The following is a 19,799-nucleotide window of genomic DNA, read 5'->3' on the forward strand; positions in this document are numbered from 1 at the left end:
AGATCAGCACGCACACACACACACACACACACACTGTTGTAGCCTCCTTACCATCCCTTTGGAATAAAGTGTATTTCTGTGTATCTTCCACATAGGACATCCTTAATAAACACAAACAATAACTTATCATTTGCTCAATGACTGAAATTGTTACAGGGCAAACCAATGTGACGATTTTGCACTTACAATTCAACTGCAGGCACACACAAAAAGGTTAATAATGGGTTTTATTTACAAGGGAAATAAATAACTCAGGGAAAGAGAGAGAGATAAGTTGATTAATGCATCTTACCAGTTCCACGGACATGGAACCCCAATAGCACACTGAAAGTCTGCAAAGAGCCAAGAGACAAACTGCAAGCCACAAGGCCAAGAGTCCCCTGGGTTCCACATCTCCTGTTTTATAGCCAAACATTGCTGCTCAGATCCCAACATGTGATCCAGCATGTGATCCCTTTAGTGATACTGGGATTGGTCGTTTCAGTGTCTGGGGTGGGGGCAGAGTCCACAAAACCTGTATCTACAGAGTTCATTCAGGACATCCTTTCCCCCTAACAAAATGTCCTTCATTGACCCTAAGGCTCAAAATGAACTCATAAGTTTTAGGTCTTCCCACATGTTCCAGTTATCGTCTATCTCCTTAGTGGTGACACATTCCCAGTAGTGAAAAGCAAAAGAGACAGCAAAGCAGAACACCAGGAGCACAGCTAAAAAGGTGGCATGAACTGTGTAGGATGTAACACTGACAGATGAATCCCAGAGGATCTAAATGCTGCCATACATTAAACATCTTGTTTTCAGTCTAAAAGTGATTGTGGGAACTTGAAATCTATTCTTATTCTTTGCTTTTCCCTATCTTCAACCCTTTGGTTAAAGAATTAGACCCACATTCTTTCATTATAGTCAATTCATTTTTATTGAACAATTACTATTTTTATATATTGAGCTGGGTTCTAAAATCTAATATACTAGTAAAGGTATAAGTACAGAATGTGAAGACCACAAAAGTGAAAGTGTCAGGAATACCTGATGACTATTCCAAAGAAGCTACATTACCAGCTTAAGTGAAAACCTCATCCTCAAAACACATGTACGTAAATTTTTGCAATTTTGTAAAGTGAATACAGGAGGAAGAAAGTAACTGAGTCAAAATGGAAGACATCGGATGGGGAACAAATAGCTGTTTGGGGCCTCCTTTGTTCATTTCTAAACAACATTGCTCTTCAAACGAGTCTGAGAGGCCTTAGGTGACCTATCAACATTTCAGTTGACCCTCTGGTCCCCTGAAGCTACAGCCAGCTCAGTTCTTCCTCTGGGTGACTAGTGGCCAAGATACCTGCCAAGGAGATGAGGCACTGCACGGTGATGCAAAGTCAGACAGATGGCACCCCAACATTCAACATGGAAGATAGATGCATTCCAGCCTCACACAGAAGATGAGCTGGACAATACTGAGAGTTTATTTTCCTCTAGATGACTCAATGTATGCAAGACTGTGCTACCAAAGAAACTGCGTAAACATAGTTCTTTAGCCCCAATTCTTGCTGGCATAGCTGCCCAACAACCCCTTTAATCACCAACAAGTTAAATTAGCTCTCACTGTTCTGGGTCTAGAGTTGGTTTTCTTCAATCCACACAGTTCTGCCTCCTTTACTCACTGGCATATTAGCTGCCCCCATTAAGCACCTAAAATGGTGTGTAAGTGCTGTGCTTGGAATCAACGTAATTAAGAGTTTAGAGAAGGGTTGAGGAGATAACCATGACTTTTATTAGAGGTTATTCAGCTGAAGGTAATTAAAAACAGATGATCAGAGAGAAGTTCATTCCCTCAGTTCCTCAGAAGCTTAGCATAATTGTGATGGCACAGTAGATGCTCAGAGTAAAGTTCTGGAAGAATAAGGCGCTTAACCCTTTCATAGATGATCCAGATAATAAAAATCATTGGAAAAGGAGCTACTAAATGGTCTTCTTGTGACTCTGATACAATTCCTCATTTGAGGATCTCTGGTTAAACCATACCCAGAAAAAAAAAATCATTTCTGAAAGTGTTAGAGAGGTACTAAGAAAAATTACCTTGTTAAGTTATGCCACATAATGGGACAAAAATCAAGGTCACCACTTAATTCTGAATTTAAATGTCTCATACACCTCATGACACTGCTGACCCTCAGTTTCAAATACTCGTAACAGATGATAATAAGACTAATCAATATAGCTAAGATAGTGACAATTTAACAAGAAATAATAACCGAGATTACAAAAAAAATCAGCAAATTAATGAATAGCTCAGGAAAATATTTTGGCTTTCATTAACCTAAATGACCACAAAATAATATCTACTATGTTTTGCTCCATATATAGAATTTATATGTCACTGTATATAGGTGCCATATATAATATACATGTATATAGAAAACTTCAAAAAATATTCATGAATTCTGAGAAAAATTATTACATTTTTCCTAAAGGACTTAACATAAAGTCATAGAGTACTTTCTTGATATCAACATGCAACAAGCAAACACTTTCTAACAAAACCCTGATGCTATCACTCCAAATGATTTGTGTGTGAATTTTGTATCTTCTCAACTCTGACCTTTCTGGTTAACTGAGGGCCTTACCTCTATAACATTAGTGGGGTCACGGATATACATGCCAGATGGTGTCAACATTTCAGGACTGGAAAGTCCCTCAGCACCAGAAACACTGATGATGACATTGCTTCTTATTAGATTTCCTTGTTCTGACCAGCCTGATTTTAAAAAAGATGAGTCAACCCAAAAGGTGCACTAATATAATAAAATGTGTACAACTCCACAATCCTGATCCTACCAATACACACTGTGGCTCGTGTGTGTGTGTGTATAGCCACACAGTAGATATAGTTTTTCCTTTTCAAATTTATAGCAGTAAATTCTGAATCTTCACATTCAAACAACCACAAATTGAAAATATGTACTTCATGGGCTTATGATGTCTGTACTGAGCATGCACTACTTTTTATTCTCTAAACATAGCATAGAAATGTTATTATTATTATAACAAATATAATAGTGCAATTATATGATTACATTGTATTACATTGTATAAGCAATCAGTAGATGATTTAAAGTACACAGGGGAATATATGTAAGTCATAGGCAAATACTCCTGAATTTTATCTTAACAGACTTGAGGTTGCATAGATTTTGGTATCTCTGGTGTGGTGGTGGGAGGATCCTGGAACTAATCTCACACAGGTACCCAGTGACCCATTGTGTGTGTGTGTGTGTGTGTGTGTGTGTTTGCATGTGTGTAAAATGATAAAAATTCAGATATTGTCAACAAAGTTAAGACATATAACATTTTGTCATCAAGTCTATAAAGTATTTGAATGGATTATAACAGATTTAAAGTCAGTGTGCATATTTACCATTTTTATTTCCAGGAATAACTTCCCAAGGAATGGATCTTATTTCTCTGTGGGTTCCTGAAAAATAATCATATTAGTTCATCACATCACATGCAACTTAGTAAAATGAGGGACATTGCAAAAATGTTTCTTATTTTTGAGGTGGCATATTTTGATTTAAGTGTGTGTATGAACCAGACAGAAGTACAGATTATAGAATTTTTAGTTCTAGAGTATCATGTATCACTTCATTTTAAACTTAAAAAAGAAGAAAATATACTGTCTGATATTAGGAAGACCCTAAGTGAGCACCTCCCTGGTGGCCTAGGTGTTAAAGATCAGCACTGTCACCACAACAGCCCACCACAACTGCCTGAGTTCAACCCCCGCCAGAGAACTGACCCATGTGGCAAGGAAGATGGGGAAGAGATCTTGTAAGAAGAAACATGATATGAATAGAGTAAAAGAGTTTGTGCTAAGGCCCTTTGCTAAGGCAAAGGAAAGTTCGATTCTTTGAAAGCATTAAAATAAAATTAGTCAGTAGAGCTAAAGTACAGAGGGAAAGAAAAGGATCAAGTTCACAAAAGCTAATATATGTAAAAATCACTGAGAGAATCTTTTTTTTTTTAATTTTTATTTATATGTGCATACAGAACTGGGATACAGGCCAGAGGCTCAGGGGTGGTGAGAGGCTTCACCATAGACAGAGCGGGGAGCAGACAGATAGAGGAAGTACTCTGCTGAGGGGAGCAGCGGGCCGGTCAGGTGAGGTCTGCCACACTATATGGTCACCTCCAGGGGCAGGCGGGAATCAAACTCATGCGGAAGTGCCTTTAGCTTCTTAGTGCTGTGCTTTAACCCGCTGCGCCACCAGGGAGGGCCGAGAGAATCTTCTAAGTCAGTTATAAATCTTAAGTTCACAAAATCTAATATATGTAAAAATCACTGAGAGAATCTTGTAAGTCAGTTATAGATCTTGGTTTGCATTGTAAGAGCATTAAAAACTCTTAAAGGATTTTAAGGAGAGGAATGATAAGATACAATTTGAGATCTTTCATTAAACATTCTGGTTTTGCAAGGGAAATGAAATTTAGGAGACAGAAGTATATACAAGTGACCTGTTAGAAATTCTGAAACATGGGCTTCTTGCAAGCCACAGGAGTTGCTAAGAACAGAATTCGAGATTTCTAACTCCTTGAACAACATCCAAATTTGACACTGTGAGACTTTACAAATATATTTGCACTCATGTATTTATGTGAATTTGAATTATTGTCAAAATTGCTGATCATCAACTTTAGGACCTCCTATCATATATTTATTAACCTGAACTGATTTGTCACTAATCAAACAATCTATTTCCTATCCAGCAAAATTTAATAAGCTAATTAGTGATGATTAAACTTTAAGTAACATTTTTTTGATTGTGGTCTCTTTCTAATGATCAGAAACAATGACTGCTGTAGAGTGGGAATTTAAACTTAAGGACATTTCCTTTTAGAAACCCGTGTCCTATTCAAGAACACCAAAATTAGGTAAGACCATTACTTACCCACCAGCAGAGCATGGCCCAAAATGTCATAGAACACATTTCCATCAACGATCAGGCCCACAGTTCTTAACATGCTGAGGCCTCTGCTGAAGGATCCCCACACAGAACATCCCTTAATGTAGGAATCTGAATTGGAGAAAGTAAGGTAAAAATCTGAAAGAAATCTCAAAGTTTCCTCAGATTCTGTTGATCATCTCCAAAGCAAACTTTAATAAATAAAAACACTCCCCACACAATAATAAAATTGAAGAAATACAGAGTAGGATGTAGCAATTAAATTAAGAAAACGGGCAACTCACACCAATTCTCCTTAAAGACACCAACGACAAGCAGAGTGGAGTTGAAGTTTCAAGTGTTTATTTAAAAAAAAAAAAAAAAAAAAAAAAAAACTACCTGAGATAGAGATACTGTGGCCAAAGAATTCTGGCTGCTAAAAATTCCAACTGGCCTCTATCTTTTCTATTGACTCTAAGCATAGTATATCGCACAGTGGCTAAAGATAAGGACAATGTGAAAATTACTGTTTGGGGACCAATCCTAATTTTTAAAAACTGTTAATCAGTCTTTTTTTCTCTGGTTGTGAAATGACACTTTTTTGCCAGACAGTAATATTCTTGATCCAGAACAGCCAAAGATCCTTACCCCCTTATTGTAAGCAAAGCTAGAGAATGAGCTGAGGATTGTGACTCCCATGTTTGAATGTAGTGACATTCTCAAGTTGAAGCTGGTGTTAAAGGAATTGACACCTAAGAAAATCATTACACTGACTCTATAGGAATATTTTATGATCCTCAAATCAACTTATGGGGGCCAAATCAGCCAGTGAATACGTATTTACTGAATATACTATACTTCAGGACTTATAAGTTGTATTTGGAAATGTAAAGTGAGCAAAACCAAGAAAAGTCTGCACTTGAGAATCTTCTGTCTGATAAGAGGAGATGCATATAAAAATAACTAAAATTTACTGATTGGATAATTTAATAAATTCTGGGCAAATGGAAGGTTTACCTTATTTCCAGGTATAAGAGGATAATACACATGCTTAGAGGACTGGAAAAATACTTTAATTTATGTGACTTACTTGACTTTTAAATTCAATTAACAAAAAATTTTTCAACTAAAGTATCATAGGTGCTGGGTCTCCCCATGATTTGAGTGCCCCTACTAGTTTCCAAATACACTCATATTGCTCACTGAGGGTCCGCTCTAATAAGTGAACCCATTCATAGTCACTAAGGCAAGAAACAAGACCTAAGGCTGACCTTTCCTGACTCCAGATGTCCACATAACATCATCCTATCAGAATACGCCTGCCCATGTGAGCAACTAATAGGTCCTAAGGTGTTTATAGACCTATTATGGTAGAGCTCAGGGATTGATTAATCTTTAAAAGTAGGGTGCAAAGATTCCAACACCTCCTAACTCTAGTGGCTGTAGGCAATCAGAAACAGAGGGCATGAGACATTTTTCATGGCATGAAACAATAAAAGATTCTTTAGCAAGCATGCCAGAAGTTTTTAATCTCTGGTTAATGTGCTATCCCCTCCCAGCAAACACATGTGCATTTTAAGAGAGACCAAGAGGGGATCATGTATTAGTTTAGTGGTTTTCAAACATTTTAAAGCACTGAACCTTTTTCCTAATAAAACCTAATATATAAAAATAGATCAAAGTGCAGCTATTCTAAAGCAGAGATTGGGGGAAGTGGATTAAGTGAATTTTGAAAAAGGGAAGATTCTGACATTCTATTGCTAGCTCATATGTGTCTGCTACCATCACTTATACTGAAGCGTACTCCTATGCCAACTATTTGCAGCATTATTAAGTACCAAGAAACCAAAGAATCAGGGAGAAGGGTACAAAGATACTGAGCATCCCAACGTATTAAAGCAGAGGTCCTGTTAGGATCCATCTCTTGAAGTGAATACTAAAAATAAAATGGAAGAGATCCAGAAAATTGGGACAAATAGGTACCTCTGGCATGTGAAATAATTTGTAGAAATGTGGGGAAAAATACTCCAACTGTCTAGCCAGGATCTATCTCCAATGGCACCAAGGATTACTCTTTCATTACTTATTGAAATCCCAGCATCTCTCAAAGCCCTCCTGAGCCACCAATTACACCCTGTATTGTTATAAGGAATCACCCAGAACCACCTCCCTTTAAAGAAGGGAAAACTTGCATGTGAGGTGATGGAGGTACTGAGGGAGGAAAGCTAATACAGAAATGGAGCTGGCATCATTATCACTTAGGATCTGAACCCCAATTCTCTGACTCTGTACATTAGCTTCTGATACTAAGTTTTTGTCCTCAAAGTTCCTGTGTCTCTTCAATTTTGGATCATATTCTCTTGCTATATTTTTTGGGCTTTTGGTTTTTTTGTTTGTTTGTTTGTTTGTTTTTTATCCATTTATTCTCATATGCATTTGACCCTTATCTTCAGTTCTATAAAAGATCTGTCTGCTGCCTGATCCATGTTCCCAGGGAAAATACCTGGTTTTCAGCCCATTCTTCTTTATTCCCCCCAGCAGAAGATTCTTCTGAGTTAGGACAACTTCACATAGATGTGTATGTGCATTAACTGGATTCCCACAGCTTTGGTGATTTATCCTTTTCAATATCAACTTGCCTGTAGTCAGTTAGTAAATGGCAGAGGCCACTTTCAAAACACAGATTTCTGTGGCCCATTCCACATCTGTTGTACCTATAATGTTTCTCAAAGAGTGCTACTCAAGCTACTTGTTCCAGAATTATACCATATGCTTGTTACAACTTCAGATTCCTTAAATCAGAATTACCTGGGATAGGTTTTATGACTCAAAAATTCAGTAATTTCCCCACTGATTATTTGAGGGATAATAAAGTTTAAGAACCACAGATCTAGAGTATAATTATCCATCCCTTACCTGCCATGGCCCTTATATATCACATTATGACTCCTTTCAGACAATGCCTTACATAGAAGAAGAATACAAAGTCCTAAGTTGGGGTCCCCTTACCTCTCATAGCTCCCACCACAGTCAAGGAGCTCAGATGCTTATGGAAGGCTTGCCCCAAGTCCCGGAACTGCACTCCCTTCAACAGCACCCAGCTGGGCTCTTCTGGAAGGGACTGAACAATGAGTCTGGCCCCCAGGCCCCTTGATCCCAGCATCTTCTCACTCTTGGAATACAAAGAGTTGTGCAAACTACCTGAAACACCAAAGGAAGCTGGGTGGGCTTCAGAGAAATCCAACATGCTTCTGGAGAAATCTCCCAGTTTGAAAGGCACTGACAGCTAAAAAGACAAACCATTACTGTTTATTTCATTTAATAATCTTACTGCCTTTTTACTGTGATTCTTTGGATTATTAATTAAAACATCCAATAACAGGGACATAATGTTGCCTTCACTCTATTATTTCCAGAAGCCCCCAAATCAATCACTTTAATTACTGTCACAAAGAAGCTGACTATAACCCACAAACTCAACCTAAATAAATGTTTATTTCAATCCAAAAGATCCCCTGGAGGGAGTGTGCAATAAAATGACCTTCTCATGGTTGATAATTGTAGGGAGGAGATGTGAGCATTGAATGTAATCACAGCTCTTTTTTGTTTTAAGCTGTCCAATTGGGCTTCTCCTTTACTTTGATGCTTTATAGTTTGAGAACTGAGCAATAATGCCACTGGAAAAAGACAAAGGGCTCCAGAGGAGTATTTGAGCAGCTCCTGTATCAAAGCTTCTTGTTCAGCCATGTCCCTAGAGAGGACAGCAAACTGGCACAAGGCACACACTTCCTGCTAACATGTAGCATTTGGTGGTGTGAAAAAACCTCACAGTGGGGCAGAAAGTATCTCCCAATCTCATTGTTTATTAACCAGGTTAATAAACCAAAGAAGTGACCAATAATGCAAAATGATGTATCATCCCATGGTACATGATTCACAGTAAATTTCAGAATTTAACCATTTGTTAACATCCAGAGAGTGAATATATAGAAGGTAAATACAGAAACATTTCATATTTTTATGCTTGATCACAATTGTGATCCATGATATTTTTGAGAGGTCAGACCTTCTAGTATTGCATTGAGTTAACTCATTCCCATATTTCAAGCCTACACAAAGAAAGTGTGAAGGATTTTTCTTAATGGAGGTCTGTAAATTTGTCTTATACTGTGAATTTTGTAATAATGTTTGTGAAATCAGGGATTCTTTTCTATTAGGAGCTAACAGATTTATAAAGATAGGTACCTAGAAGCATGGCCTCACTTGCAGCATGATCAAAGACAACATTTGTTACAATATGATCTAGTAGGAGAATATCAAAAGGGACTTAATGGAAAATGGAATTCAGCAGAACTGCAAATCTGGCAGTCACTAAATTCTAACCCACTCTATCTAAACCTTTGTGACACTTTTGTGAGCCAGATGACCAGAACGGTGGGTGACTAAGGGACTGGGGTCAAGGTCTCTCTGATCCAACTGCATCCCAACACTATGCCCACATGTGCCTCCATGGAGACGTGACTCACAGCTTTGACTCCAACTCTGACACTTCTCTTCCACCAGGCTCTGGGCAACCCCAGATATATCTACTCAGATGCTGGCCTGGCATCTCGGAGTCGACATGCACACAATTAAATTCATGATCTCCACCTTCCCACCCAAACCTGTTCCACTTTCCATCTCAATAAATAGCCTCATCATCCATCCAGAATTCATGCCTGGAAGTCATCCTTGACATCCACACCATCCTAGATCCAAGTTGACAAATGATGTCTTCAAAACATGTGAAAGTCTCATAATCTACAGCCTGGGAAACCAAAACATAACCTACTAAACTAACCATCCCTGAAATAGATGTTTAATAGGCACATCAGTGTGATTCAGTGCCTGTTACTCTACTGGAAGATAAATTGACTTTTTCAACCACTTACCTAAAGTACATGGTAGCTCACTCAAAATACAAACCCAAAAGTGGGGACTTGGGAGGGAGGAGCCTTATAGGTTTAGTTAGTAAGAATATGCTGCCTGTGCCATCATTCTGGCACTAAACAGTTTTCCTGAAATTTTTAGAAAGGGTATAGAATCAGAGTAAAGGCTTCAATATAACTTCTAACCTGGACAGTTAATTCAATTATCCAGATTTATTTAACAGGGGTCCTTTCCCCCTAGAGAAATATTGAATTTCTCCAGTGGATAAAGTTGATCTCTTTGACAAGGTTTTTAAGTGTGGAAGATGAAATGATAATTTATCAAGAGCTTTTAGAAAAATCACAGAACATTATGGACATGCAAAAGTTAAAGGCTCAGTCTCTTTTGAAAGATGTCAACAATGCCACATATCACTGAACAGTAAGAACATTTTTTTTCATTCTTTGGATTTCTTGATAAAATGCTGCTCTACCTTTAGAAGCACTGGCCTCCTGGCATGAAGCAATGTGTGTTGTCTTCTCAGCAGGGAGATTGCCACGGATGGTGATGTCCCTGCTCAGCAGGGCTACTGTGGCCTTTAAAACACGGTGCTCTCCAGCCACCCACATTTCTGTGAAGTTGTGAGAATATCTGAGGGGGAAAAAGACAAAGACTCAACTTTTAAGATATTACTCAGAAAATATTAGGACTCATCAGCTACTGGATTAGCATAATTATCTGCTTGGGAGGTCTATTTCTTTAGAAACTAAATAAGAAGAGTGAATCTGAGCACAAATAGGTGAAATTAGAAACAATGTGGACAGATGTTCTCCAATCATACAAGAAAAGTATGTTGAACTCTTCAAAAATGTTGAGCCTCCCTGGTATCACAAAGGTTTGTCTCAGCACTATGAAGCCATAAGCAACCACTGCAGCATGAGTTTGACTTCTGGCCAGGAAGGTGACCAAGATGGCACAGCAGACCTCTCCTGTCTCTCTTGCTGCTCCCCTCAGCAGTGTATTTCAGTCAATCTGGCTGTTATACTCCCCACTCTGTCTCTGCTAAATCCTCTCACCTCCTGCATGTCTAGCCTATATCTCAGTTCTTGTATGCATAAATTAAATAAATCTTTAAAAAATATAAAAAAATGCTTATGCTTTACAATGTTCTCATCAAAATGTCTAACATCATCTGGTGTAAAAACTATATCAAACGGCAAACAGAATATCCAGACATCAGGGCAGTTAAGACCTTGTCTTCTTCCATCTATGGGGGACCAGGCTGCCAGTCAATACCTCAAGGGTGACCTCAGGTAGAGGTTTGCACTGTGCACAGCTTCTACAACCACAGTCTCTTCTGTGGCTTTGACACCTTCAACGCCTGCTCCACTGATGATGACAGCTTCATCCCCAGGGCGCCAGTCCACAGCGTCTTCCAGAGCCAGGACTGTGTCATGGGCAGAGGCAGCTGCCCGGAGGTGGGTGACAGTTACTTCTGAGAGTGAACCTAGAGCAATCCAAGGAAAACTTGCCTTTAGACACTTGAGTAATTAATTCAAATGAGATCATTCGGTCAAAGATGCTGTGAAAAAGGAACCTAGGACAGTAAGTTTCATGCTTTACAAGCACCAAGTTACCTTCTGTAAGAGTAGTTTTCTCAGCTGTCACATGGAAACAACCAAAGGAACACAGGACAGAGAATAGAATGACACACATTGGCATCAGGCTAACTTACAATAGGATAACATTTGCCCAGCTCCAAACTTAATTCTTTTTTTCTTTTACAGATTTATTATTTATGCATATGGAACTGGGGGTACAAGTCAGAGGTGCAGAGGGTGAGAGGGTTCACCAGAGACAGAGTGGGGAGCAGAACAGGAAATAGACAAAGTACACTGCTGAAGGGAGCAGTGGTCTGCTGCACCATGTGGGTCACCTCCCTGGCCAGGGGTTGAACTCATGCTGCAATAGCTGCTATAGCTTCATAGTGCTGTGCATTAACCTGTTGTGCCACCAGGGAGGGCCCCACATAATTCTTTGGATAATATATTTGAATGTTCTTCAGTTTCCTCAGTAACAACAGAAACAGCAAGATCTTTCCCCACAGGGTCTTAGGTGTATTAAATGAGATAATAGTATCATGAAGCAGGTAGTCTGGACCTTACCACATAACATTTTGGTTTTCTCTCTTTCCTCCTTACAATGTGTTTGGAGGGTGAAATTTTACCATCTCTCTCTCTTGTTTCAAATAAAAACAAATGACTGTCGACTAGATTCTGCAGCATAGAAGTTCACAATGAACTTCTAACCTGAAGATCTCAACTCAACAACTATTATAAGTGGAGTAAAATTCAAAATTATCTTGGAGTGATTGCCCTACATCTTGATGAGTTAAATGATCCCTTCTAGATAACTGAGCCCCATGTTTACTTCACCATTATTTACAATAACTAAGAGTTGGAATAACCTAAATAATCATCAACAGGCAAATAGATAAAGAAGATATATTGTGTGTACACAATGGAACACTACTCAGTAGGTTTAAAAAAGAGATGAAATCTTGACATCTGTATCAACAACCTAAATGACTATGCCTAGTGAGATAAGTCATATGGAGGAAGATAAACACGATCTTTCGCTCACATGTGGTATAAATAAGCAAAAGGAAAAAGTGAAAAAAATAAAAGAAATATAAGCTTTGAGATTATAAAACCAAATCAGTGCTTATCAGAAGGAAAGGGGAATGGTGGGCACAAAAATGAGGTAAAAGAGGCCAATTATATGGTGAAGAATGAAACTATTAGTGGTGAACATCTATACAGATGTTAATTATGATGCCCACTACTTCCATTAAATATTAGTTTCAAGATGACCTCTTCAAAGCCTAAAACTGAGTATATTCAGGAGAGAATTGTTAAGGAAATCAAGAAGGGGGATCTTGGACCCTAGACATCTTGCTCTGTATTGAGTACCAGCACATCCATCTGATCCTCCCTACAGCAACACACAACTCCTTAACTATCAGAGATTCAAGAAGGCCATCTGTCTTGCAATTTGTGCTGATCTTTCCAGCGAGGGTCAAGACAAAGATTTTTTCAGGCATTTTCAGCAGTACTTCAGAAAACACATTGGTCACTCCCAACTCCTTCTTCTTTCCTCAGTACATTTCCTCCCTCCTTTGCAATAGATCATAATTTACCTTTAGCCCACAGCAACTTACTGTCCTCCCTTGTTGCACTAAAGTAAAGTAATAATACTTGAATCTCTAACTACAGAGGTGGCCAACAATAAATCATTTTCAAATTATTTTAAACTTTCCTCTTTAGTTGTCTCTGTGGGTATATGGGAAGTTCTACCAATAATGTTATTCTAGGTTTAGAAAGGTCTCTGGGTTAATGATATAATTTCTGAAGTTCACTTGGGCTATAATTTTATCTTAAAGAAATTCACAGAGTTCAAATTTTCTATTTATAGGGCAAGTGAAAATTAAGACATAAATCATCCCCAAAGATAATAATTTTAAATTTATTCTTTGTATGTTTTAACCTTTGGGAACAATAAAATGAAATAAAGTTTATTTATTTGTATATGCATTTATCTGTGTATCTCCATAGTTCCATGCTATCTGCTTTGACATATATTTCCTTACCAAGCACAGAAAAATGTTTATCAAAGACAAAATGCTCTTAACCTCCAAGATCAATTGTTGACAAACTTGATCAATATGCAATGAATACCTCTGTGCACCAACACACAAGCTATACGTGGCTGAACCATGAGTAGGGACACAAAGATATTTCTCAACCAGTCACCTTATAAACAATAGTCAAGTCACATTGACTTTAAATGTCAGAAAAACTTTGTAGTGAGTTTTTAACTACTATATAACGTGACAGTCCTTTCAACTGTCAGTGTAGTGAAATTCTCTTCTTATTCCCTCTCTTTGCAAAAATACCATGTCTATGTGTATGCTTAAAATATCAAGTCTGGACGTTTCCCTTGTGCCAGACTCATGTTTCTAGTTAAGTAGCAGACAGTGATCTATGGTTAAGCTACCATATTGCAAACTCAAGACTCTCAAAATAATTGTAATAATCACCTGAGCAAGATTCCAAGAGCTCATCCTCTGATCATTTTCCACTGTTCTTTTTTTAAAACTGTAAAGTTATCTCCTTTATGTCCCTTCTCTGTTCACAAATGTGATGTGCATTATCTCCTCATGGTACTGAATAACAAAGCACCAAATTTCCCTCTGACAATCTCCTCTCTGCAATCTGACCCCAATTTATGGTCCCCTAGTAAGCTTTCTATCCTGGCAACCTGGCCTCTTTACCTCTTCTCATTACAAAAGTTGTTCCTACCTTTATCCATCATCCATCTGACCCTTCCACCTATGTGCCTGCCTTGTTTGCCATCCCTTTCCTTCAAGCTCAGTTAAAGTCCCTCCTCTTCCAGTGAATTTCAGGAAAATCAGCTCAGGTTGATTCCCCTCCTCTCAACCTACAGACACATGGGTTCTTTTTTCCACAAATTCGTTGTGTGCCTGGGATTGAGGCATGCTTCAGAATACCTAGTTCATTTGTGAACTCTCTAAGGTTCTCTGCATGCAAAACAAATTTACACAAAGGACAATGCTGGAAGAAAAGATTTTGACCCCAGAGGCTTATAGTCTGTTTCAGACATAGAACCTGTGTCCTGACCACAAGGGTCCAAGACTGAAGTTGAGAAACAAACTGAAGGAACTCCCCAGACATCCTATGCCCTGAGCATCTTTGGCCTGAGACTCTCACTAACTCACACTTCATTCCTCAGAATGATGTTCCACTCAATTCCTTGGAGAAGATTTTGAGAGCTGTCAAACTGTATTAAAATCTGCACATCCCCATGCAACTCTCAATTCTAGTAATTAACACATTTCATTTGTCCTTGATTATTGCAATATCTGTATCTTGCATTAAAAATGACAAAGTGCTCTACCTATTTTTGCTCACCACCATAGCACCAATGCCTTTGCTAGAGTCCAGCCTATAATAGGTGCTCAATAAATATGTACTGAGTGAGGCAAACCATGAATGAGACAGAGAAGCAAGCACCCCAAAGTTTTGGTGTCCGGGTGATCCAGCGGGAGCCTGAGTGGTAGACAAAGGGGTGGTCACCACACTTTATCATGGGATACAGCACAGTCCTGAACCTGGGCATTTGACCCCTGGTCAGCAATGAAATCCTGAACCTATATGCTCAGTACTCTCCTAGTATGTACCAGCAACATAGACAGGGATGAGTCAGCCAGCCCCTTACTGAAGAGAGGATAGTGACAAAACCAAAATAGGAGGGAAGTACATGAAAGAAATCACCTCATAACTGGCAGCCAGACTAGTTAATGAACTGATGTGAATTTTGTCATGAGAATACAAGCAGGCAGGAACATCACAAGCAGGCAGGAATACTGAATAGAGTCAGGGATGCTGTGATAATTGGGGGTGGAGGGAAGCAGGCAATAGAATTTATAGAAACACCACTGAGATGTATCCCCAGGCTGAACAGGCCCAAGAAGGCTTAGGGAGACTGAAGTATATATTTAAATACTTCATTAGTTTACAGTTTTTACAGTACCCATGTGTTATCTCAATACTCCAACAGTTAACACATCAAAAGCAAGGCCATTGCCTTATGTCTCTTTTATATATTTTCACAATTCCTGATACAAAACTGGGCTCATCGATAGTATTCAGATCAGAGGGATTTAGAGTAACTATTTTGAATATTGCTTCTGAACTATCACTTGCAAACCCCCTCATATATATTCCTACAAGAACATGTAACATCCATCATGCAGAAAGTACAATAACAAAACAAACACATATTAAGAACTTAAAGAAAAACAGACAGTTAGTTTTACTCAAAAATAAAAAGGTTGGTTTTGTGTTTTTTTTTTCTTTTATCAGATTGTATAGATTATGAAGCTAAAGATATTTCAAGGACAAGATTTCAAGGTAATGAGATATCAGCACCAAATTGGGTCTTGTGAACCCAAAATCAAAGAACCAGACTCGTAATGGAATTGCTGTTGTCCAGAAATAACTTCAAATTCACTGAACCCAGTTGCTTTGATATTTAAAAAATTATAGTCCTTATTTCATAAATGTCACTTAAGTGTTGCATGGGGTAGGCTAATCAACTTCTCTGGTGAAGAAAACATTGCACATATTTCAAACATGAGTCAATTCACTTCACAAACCTCTTCAGAAACACAGATCGGGTGACTCCCTTCCTTTTGCTACCACAATTCAGAAGACATAAAAATACATTGTAATAAGCTCAATAATTTATGAATATACTTAAATGAAAAAGGGCCATGGTCTTCACTTGTAATTTAATGCAATGTTTAACCACTTTGGGCTTTCAACATTGACCTGTTAACCAACAAACTACTCATTTACTCCCACTAATGACTTCTACTCATAATTGTATTTCCTACAAATTATTGTTCAAGCATTTCAGTGCCATTCATCCATAATTACATAGTCCCAGAGAACCAGCTTACCAAATGGGCATGGAAAGAAAGAAAATAATCTTTGTGGGTTAACACACTTTAAAATCACTGTTTATCTTGTAGGATTTCAATCTGTATTCCAAGTGCATAACTCCCGAGATCTGTCCAAATCATTTAGGAAAGGAAGGAAGGAAAGAAAAATCATTTTGTTAAAATAAAGTTACATCTTAGTAGAAATACATGGAAACTCACAAAAGAACTAGAAATATTTTCCTCAAATATATGCCCCAAAATTCCCCTTAGTTCTGAATGCAGCTTCACTGTTATCCATTGCCAAAGATTGCTTCTCTGTTGTGTAGACAAACATTTGTCAAGCATTGGAAATAAGACACAAAGACAAAAGAGTCCTGTTTTCTAGGGACTGTTCTTTATGACCAGTGCAGAAAATAGACCCAAAATGTACCAAGTTAAGTAGTGAGACACAGTTACACCCAGCAGACATGGAGCATGTCACTCACACAAAGGGCGTAGCTGTTTCCAGAAATACTTCCCAGAAGAGGGGAACAACTGACAGGGTCTTAAAGGATAAGCCAGATTGCAAAATAGTCAGAGCACTCCAGGCAAAGGCTGTAATGTTTTGTTTTGTTCTTCTTGTACTGTTATTAGTTTCTGGACACCCTGCCCAGAACCTCTGATGTTTGAACCCTGTTCCCTAATATTCATTGTATCCTTCTGCCAAGAGAAATTAAGGTACAGAGCAGCAGTATGTGAGTGTTGAGAGGTAAATGATAGAAAAGCCTGCCCTTTTACTATTTCTTATTCCTTTCTTCTTGCCACCAGTATCTGGCCCAGATCCTGTGACTACTATATACTAGCCTGAGCAGCACTAGAAGACAAAGGGTAACTAGAGTGAATAGAGAAAGGCTGATTATGCCACCCTGCACATCTGTGCCCAAGAACCCCCACTGTGCCAGGAGCAGGCCTCTGAGCCACAGAAGTGACCTCAGGACAGAGTGATTGAGAGTATGTCGTTATTAAAACTCAAAAATTACAAACAAAAAATTGAGATAATAAAGTCCAAATGAAGAGAACTGTTATCACTACATCTGTATTGAAAATAGACATACTTCTTCACATGATGAGTCATATATTCAGCAGTCAGCTAATGTATTTCCATTAGCACTAGACAGCAAGAAGATTTAGGTAAAATAGACTTTTGAGAGCTCATCTTGGTCCTTAACCACAAGGTTTATAAGCATTTCTTTGAGAAAAATGTATTCCCATCTCCAAACAACCAACTTGCAAGGGAACTCTTTGAACCCAAACCATTTGTGACTTGGAGGCAATCCAATTTACTATACTTCAGAAGAGAAAGTATGGAATTAGCATTAACATAAAACTATCTGGCAGACCAAAGAGAGGGAATGGGGGCATTTTCACATACCATTTCCCTCTACCCCTGAGAACCCCTGGCTGTGACATTTCCCTTGGATGAAGACAGAACCTGGCGGGGTGCTGCATGCACTCGGCTCTGTCTGTGCACCGAGTCTTCTGCTTCATGACTGGCTAATCTCTGGTGGTCCTGACTGAGCAGGGAACATGTGCCTGCAGGAAGGGAAAGGCACAGCAGAGCAATCTCTAAAAGTGCAAATCAGCTGGCTGCACTCAGAGCTGATGAGCAGACATTTCCACACTCTGATAAAAGAGAATTGGGTGCAGAGTCTGTTCCAATGCTAAATCTACCACTCTTTGGCACAAATGCTTAGACCAAGGCTGAAAAGGTGATTTTGAGGGTGCAGTGAGCCATACTTTGGTTGAATGCATTTTTCTAGGGGTATAAAAGGAAGATAAACTTTTGTTTCTATGCATTCTAAGCTTTCCTTGTAGCTCCTTGGATTAAAAATAAGTGACTGTGGCCCTCCCTGGTGGTGCAGCAGGCTAAAGCACAGCGAGAAGCTAAAGCCACTTCCACATGAGTTCGATTCCCGCCTGCCCCAGAGGTGACCTCATGGTGTGGCAGACCTCTCCTGACCCGCCCGCTGCTCCCCTCAGCAGTGTACTTCGTCGATCTGCCTGTTCTGTTCCCCACTCTGTCTCTGGTGAAGCCTCTCACCATGCCTAAGCCTCTGGCCTGTACCCCAGTTCTGTATGAATAAATAAATAAATCTTTAAATAAAAATAAGTGACTGAGAGGAAGAAAAAGATAAAGTTCAAAATACACAGTAAGATAATTTGAAACATCTGGAACACTGTTCCTTGCTCCTGTGGGGATTTCAGGCCAATTCAACAAATGCCATTCTGAGGTCTTACAGAAATGTAGGAAGTCTTCTATTAGAGGTGGAAAACCTACTTGGTCAGAGTTGAAGGTCCCTGCAGCATGTCTAATGCCCATTTCTACTTATTGTCAAACACACACACATGCATATATGCACATATGTGTCTATATACACACACACACTGAAAAATATATTTCTAGCCAGATAACCACTTTAATAACAACTTACGGTTTACAGTTTACAATAGAGGTGATAGTAAAGAGAGAAAAGACTGCTGTTTCACAATTTCTTTTTAGCAAAGCAATAAATGTATAAGGCTCAAAATAAAAACAGAGAGGTTAGAGACACTAAAACCCCCCACAATCTTAATACAGAAGATAATAGGTGTATTTCTTTTCCTTCTTTTTCTATGTTCATATGTAAGCAAGCATAGTACTATACATACCATTTTTGTAAATTTTCTTACATAGTAGGAACATCTTTCAATTATATTACATATCATTTATGAACATGGTATCATAGTAGCCCACTATCAACATATGTATATGTTTCTTCATATTCAGGTTTTACTCCTAATACTCTGTTCTCATAAACACTGCAGCTATTAGCTGACTTTGCACAATTTTATTCACTCTTATTCATCTCCTTAGAGTAAACAACTAAAGGTGTCAATGTAGGTCAAGGCATTTACCTGTTTTTATGCCTTTTGCTGTATGTTTGATGTATGTTTTTATGCCTGTTTACCAACCAGTCTTACAGAAAGGTTGCATGTGATTCTACTCCCATATTAGTGTACCTTCTCATTTCCAGAGTATCGACTGCCAGTTCTTCAAACTTACACCATGTTTAATAATGGTGCATTTGCTTGTTCAGAGGAAAAACTTTGTTCTTGCTGTCATTAGTGCTTCTTTGATTACTAACAAGAAGGTTGGCTAAAATTAATAAAAACAAAAAAATCTCTCCTCTGAGAACCCAGGATAAACTCCCGCCTTCAACACGTACATTCAAATTGACAGGAGACTATCTCTAAATACAGCGTTATGTCTATCCATATTGTTTGCTAGACTACAAATTTCTTCTTAAAATTTCATTTACACTGGGCCCTCCCTGGTGGCACAGCGGGTTAAAACACAGCACTGAGAAGCTAAAGCCACTTCCGCATGAGTTTGATTCCCACCTGCCCCG

At 38.6% G+C, this 19,799-nt stretch overlaps 1 protein-coding gene across 1 annotated transcript in view; it reads right to left on the reverse strand.

Moving 5' to 3' along the window:
* PKHD1 (polycystic kidney and hepatic disease 1 (autosomal recessive)) overlaps nt 1-19,799 on the reverse strand; it is a 401,857-nt gene that overhangs the window by 224,501 nt on the left and 157,557 nt on the right. Inside the window, exons 37-42 of the mRNA XM_004674033.1 lie at nt 11,142-11,352; nt 10,339-10,496; nt 7,947-8,138; nt 4,944-5,069; nt 3,413-3,469; nt 2,622-2,752 (exon numbers count right to left, since the gene is read on the reverse strand). Of these exons, the coding sequence (XP_004674090.1) occupies nt 2,622-2,752; nt 3,413-3,469; nt 4,944-5,069; nt 7,947-8,138; nt 10,339-10,496; nt 11,142-11,352 (875 nt within the window). The remainder of the gene's footprint in view (nt 1-2,621; nt 2,753-3,412; nt 3,470-4,943; nt 5,070-7,946; nt 8,139-10,338; nt 10,497-11,141; nt 11,353-19,799) is intronic.

Source organism: Condylura cristata, unplaced genomic scaffold (assembly GCF_000260355.1).
Source record: "Condylura cristata isolate star-nosed mole 26May11 unplaced genomic scaffold, ConCri1.0 scaffold00001, whole genome shotgun sequence".
NCBI classification, from domain to species: Eukaryota; Metazoa; Chordata; class Mammalia; order Eulipotyphla; family Talpidae; genus Condylura; species Condylura cristata.